The 4,260-nt window shown below is 42.9% G+C and overlaps 2 protein-coding genes across 2 annotated transcripts; both read right to left on the bottom strand.

Annotated features, from left to right (window-relative positions):
* Positions 1-2,538: 2,538 nt before the first annotated feature.
* LOC141628232 (uncharacterized) lies at positions 2,539-2,952 on the bottom strand. Its single transcript, XM_074441400.1, has one exon. The coding sequence runs from the start codon at positions 2,950-2,952 to the stop codon at positions 2,539-2,541; it is 414 nt and encodes a 137-aa protein (XP_074297501.1).
* LOC141628231 (uncharacterized) lies at positions 2,953-4,011 on the bottom strand. The gene is made up of 2 exons (XM_074441399.1): positions 3,222-4,011; positions 2,953-3,134 (listed from the first exon to the last, which is right to left on the bottom strand). Exons 1-2 carry the CDS (start codon positions 4,009-4,011, stop codon positions 2,953-2,955), a joined length of 972 nt encoding a protein of 323 aa, XP_074297500.1.
* Positions 4,012-4,260: the final 249 nt, after the last annotated feature.

The raw sequence follows: 4,260 nt of genomic DNA, 5'->3' as shown, positions 1-4,260 counted from the left end.
AGGATAGTTTAAATAAAGGTCTAGTTCTAGTCACCTCTTTACTCGGGACGAGTAAAGGTTCGGTTTGGGGATGTTTGATGTGACTCTTAATTGCGCATATTTAGTCCCCTAATTGAACCCATTTTGCATACTAATATAGCGTTTCATGACCATTTTGTCCGTCAATTCCTTCATATTTTCTTTTCCTATTGCATTATATATTTCTTGTAGGAAAGAAGATAATGAGGCGGAATTCCCGTCTCTCGCTCATATTTGGAAGCTTGTTGATGATCTTGGATGGACTAGTATGAAGAAGAGGCAAGAATGATGACCAAGGATGTAGGAATAAAGAGTATATAGAAGGATCATAGGCTTAAAAGCAAGGATGACGAGAAGGAAGCCATTATAAGAAGAAATTGCTCGGAACCAAACCAAGAGTTGCTTGTTTGGCTCTGAAAGTATACTAGATGAAACGGCGTCAAACAATCAAGTGGTCTAGGCTTTTGAATCACTCCAATAGGTGTCCGGATGAGGAAATGACGTCCGTTTTACGATCCGGGCTCAAATAGACAAGCTGTCCCATGATCCGCGAGTCCCGAGACGCAATCCGCACGTCCCAAACTGCTTTGCCATTTCAGAAGGTATTGTCTGAGGATCCGCGCATACCGAGCTCAGGATGAGCATCCCAGACCTAGGATCCGCGCATTTCCCTCAGGACTTGGAAAGCTCTACTCAACACTTAGCATTGTTATTTACTAATCTACCCTTGCCTAACCTAATGATGTACCACCATATATACTCCATTTGTAATAATAAATTAAGGCAAGTTCTCTTAGATTAAATCAAGTCCTCTTAGATTAGATTAAGCCTTCATTAGGAGTAGATTAGAATAGATTAGCATTTAATCTTTCCACAAATTACACATTAATCTTTCCGTAATTATTGTTCAAGTTTATTATTAGGTAATTGAAGATTATTGGGTTATTATTGAAGAATTGACAACTCTTCATCAATCAATCAATTTTTCTTCTATTATTCTTTCCTTTCCAATTATTCATCTTATGTTTCGTATAATCTCTTTACTCTTTACTCTTTATTTCTTATTTCTTCACTATTTTATCATGTTTACACTTGTTGTGATGATTGACACCATTGATAACATGTTTTCCATGATAATAAGTGAGTATTTATTTAATTAGGATTAGTGGGGAATTAGGAGAGCTAATCATGGAATAGATTTATGCTTAATGAGTTAATATGAATGCTTGCTTATTGTTCTTAAACTTATGCGCATATCATGTTTGATGAAATGCTAGACTATGAATCCTTGCATTTTTGCCCATATCTTATCTATTCAACAAGGCTTGTAAGATATAAACTAACTCAAGCCTTGTTAGACCTTGGATAGAGTTGAATAGGGAAAACTCAAGTCGAGTTGTAGGTGTTGTAAAGTCTTAACCGACTCGGCTCCGAGATGTAAGTTTCCCTAGGAATTGGTTTATCATGCATGTAGTCTAATAGGAAGAATTATGTCGACTTGTAGGTATTGTAAAGTCACAAATGACTCAGCTCCGAGACCCAAATCTTCTTATGAATTATATGACATGAACTAACTTCATTCCAACAATAATAAATTGCTTGCATCTATATAACTCATTTTTGCTTTCTTACTATGATTCCATGACATCCTAGTATCCCTTTATTATTTGTTTACATCTTTAGTTACTTTATTGCTTTCATTAGTTTAGAATCTTCAAACCAAATCAATTGTGACAACCCTATGTGCAACTACAATTAGATTGAACAATTTGAGTACCCCCGTCCCGTGGATCAACCCTGACTTGCTTGCTATGCTAGTAGTTGGGTATAAATGTGTTTGAGGGCGTACAACGACACGTCCATCAACGTGGATCCCGTATTCTTCAGGCCGAAAGGCATAACGTTGTAGTAGTATATCCTCCTTTTGGACATGAACGCTGTCTTCTCCTGGTCTGCTGGATCCATTTTGATTTCGTTGTAACCACTCCAGACGTCCAGGAATTTTACCTTCTCGTGTCCAACTGTCGCATCTATCATTGTGTCAATGTGTGGTAGTGGGAAGGGATCCTTTGGGCATGCTTTATTGATATCGGTGAAGTCCACACATACACTCCACTTTCCATTCTTCTTAGGCACTACCACCACATTCGATAGTCATTCTGGGTATTTTACCTCTCTTATGTTGTTCGCTGTCAGCAGGCTATCTACCTCTTAGTTGATCACCTTATTCCTTTCTGCTGCAAATTTTCTCCGTCTCTACTGGATGGGCTTGCCTCCTGGATCTACGCTAAGCATATGTGTTATGACAGATGGGTCTATCCCTATCATGTCGTCATGGGACCATGCGAAACAATCCATGTTGTCCTGCAGGAATTTGATTAGGTGTTGCCTGGGGTCACCTGTGTACCCCGGCCCTATTAGTGCTGTTCTTTCTGGGTGTAGTTCGTCCAGGTTAATTTGGTCTAGCTCCTCGGCTGGGGGTTCGATGTATTCGTCCTGGACGCGCTGCTTCTGTAATTGCTATGCTGGTGGGCTGGCTGTGCATTTTAGTGCCTTTTTATAGCAACCTCTGGCTTCCTCCTGATCTCTTTTTATCTTTTCTATTCCCCAAGGCGTGGGGAACTTCACCCATCGATGATACGTTGAGGGGACTGCTTTCATTAGATGCAGCCATGGTCTATCGAGGATAACATTGTAGGTAGATGGTCCATCGATGACTAGATATCTTACTTGCTTATTGATTCCTCCTGCATATGTAGGGATCACGATCTCCCCTAATGGATTCGCTGTTTCTCCACTGAATCCTACCAGCGGGATGGTTTTCTTCTGCAAATCCTTCTCGCTGAATCCCATGTTCTTTATGGTTTTCACCATGACTAAATTAACCGAGCTGCCACTATCTACTAGAACCTTCCTCACCGTGAAGTTAGCCATTTATAGTGTTATGATAAGTGCATCGTGGTGCTCTTGGCTGTCATGGACATCTTCCTCGTCGAAGGTGACAGCAGGCAAGTCGTCGTAAGAAATTCTGTAGGAGGTTTCCGGCCTGTCACCCTTAGTTTCAGTAGCATGTCTCTTTGCCGCCGAATATGTTAGTCCGCTTAGGTCTGAGCCGCCTGTTATCACGTGTATTATTTTGGTGCATGTAGGTAGTGTGGTGGGCTTAGAATGTTTTGCGGAGCCCACCTTATCCTGCTACTTGCCCCCACGTGGTAATAGGTAGCTCAGCTCTCCCTGCTCGTACATGCGCCTGACCTCCCTGCGCAAAGTGTAGCAAACCTCCGTTGTGTGTCCGATGTCACGATGGAACTCGCACTTCTTCTTACTGTCTTTTCGCCAGGATTGTCCCTCTACCGGTGGCCTGGGCCAGCTTACTCCATCTCCCATTTCTCTAAGCGCCTTCAGAATTCCCCCGACGCCAATTATGAATCCATACTCTGCCAGCGTAGGGAGTTGCTGATTCTCCTCTCTGCTGTCGATTCTGTTGATTCCCCTTCCATATGGTTTATATCTCTCCTCCTTTCTTCCGGTGGACTGCTTCCTGCTTGACTTCTCCATGGCTGATATGCTGGACGCGCTTGGCATGCTTGGCACACTAGCTCTTTTGAGCATGTCTTCTTCTAGTTTGATCGTTGCCGCTGCCTTTTCTTGCACCCCCTCAAAGCTATGACAAGGGTTCATAGTCAGCTGCTTATATAGGTCTGACTTGTTGTGTAAGTCCCTTCTGAATTCTTCCACTGCTGTTGACACATCACTCTCCCGTACTGCCGCCTTTTCGTTATTGAACCTGGTGTTGAACTCTCCAATGGTCTCGTTGGCGCCTTGAATGATCCGGTATAAGTCGCCAACGTGATTTTGTGGCTTCCGTCTACTTGCAAACTTATGGGTGAATGCATTTACTAGATCGGCAAATGTGGATATCGATCGGTTGGGCAGACTTACGAGCCATCGAAGTGTTGGCCCTAACAATGTAGATCCCAACCCCTTACACATGCAGGTTCCTTTACATGCCCAATGGCTGTCACTGTCATCATTTTCTGTTTGTACGGCTCACGTGATCAAAGGGGTCCGTTGTGCCGTCGAAGAGAGTCAAGTTTGGGTTGTTGAACCCCTTTGGCATGGTGACAATTGATATTGTATCCACGAATGGTGAGTCAGCATAGCTATCAGGCGCTGCCTTTTCAAGTGGAGGCGGCATCCTTGGGACCCTGCTCAACATCTCCCTTAACACTAAATACTGCT

The sequence above is a fragment of the Silene latifolia genome, chromosome Y (assembly GCF_048544455.1).
Source record: "Silene latifolia isolate original U9 population chromosome Y, ASM4854445v1, whole genome shotgun sequence".
Classification (NCBI taxonomy): domain Eukaryota; kingdom Viridiplantae; phylum Streptophyta; class Magnoliopsida; order Caryophyllales; family Caryophyllaceae; genus Silene; species Silene latifolia.
The sequence above is the reverse complement of the archived record's forward strand: the minus strand, read 5'-3'. Positions and strand labels throughout refer to the sequence as shown.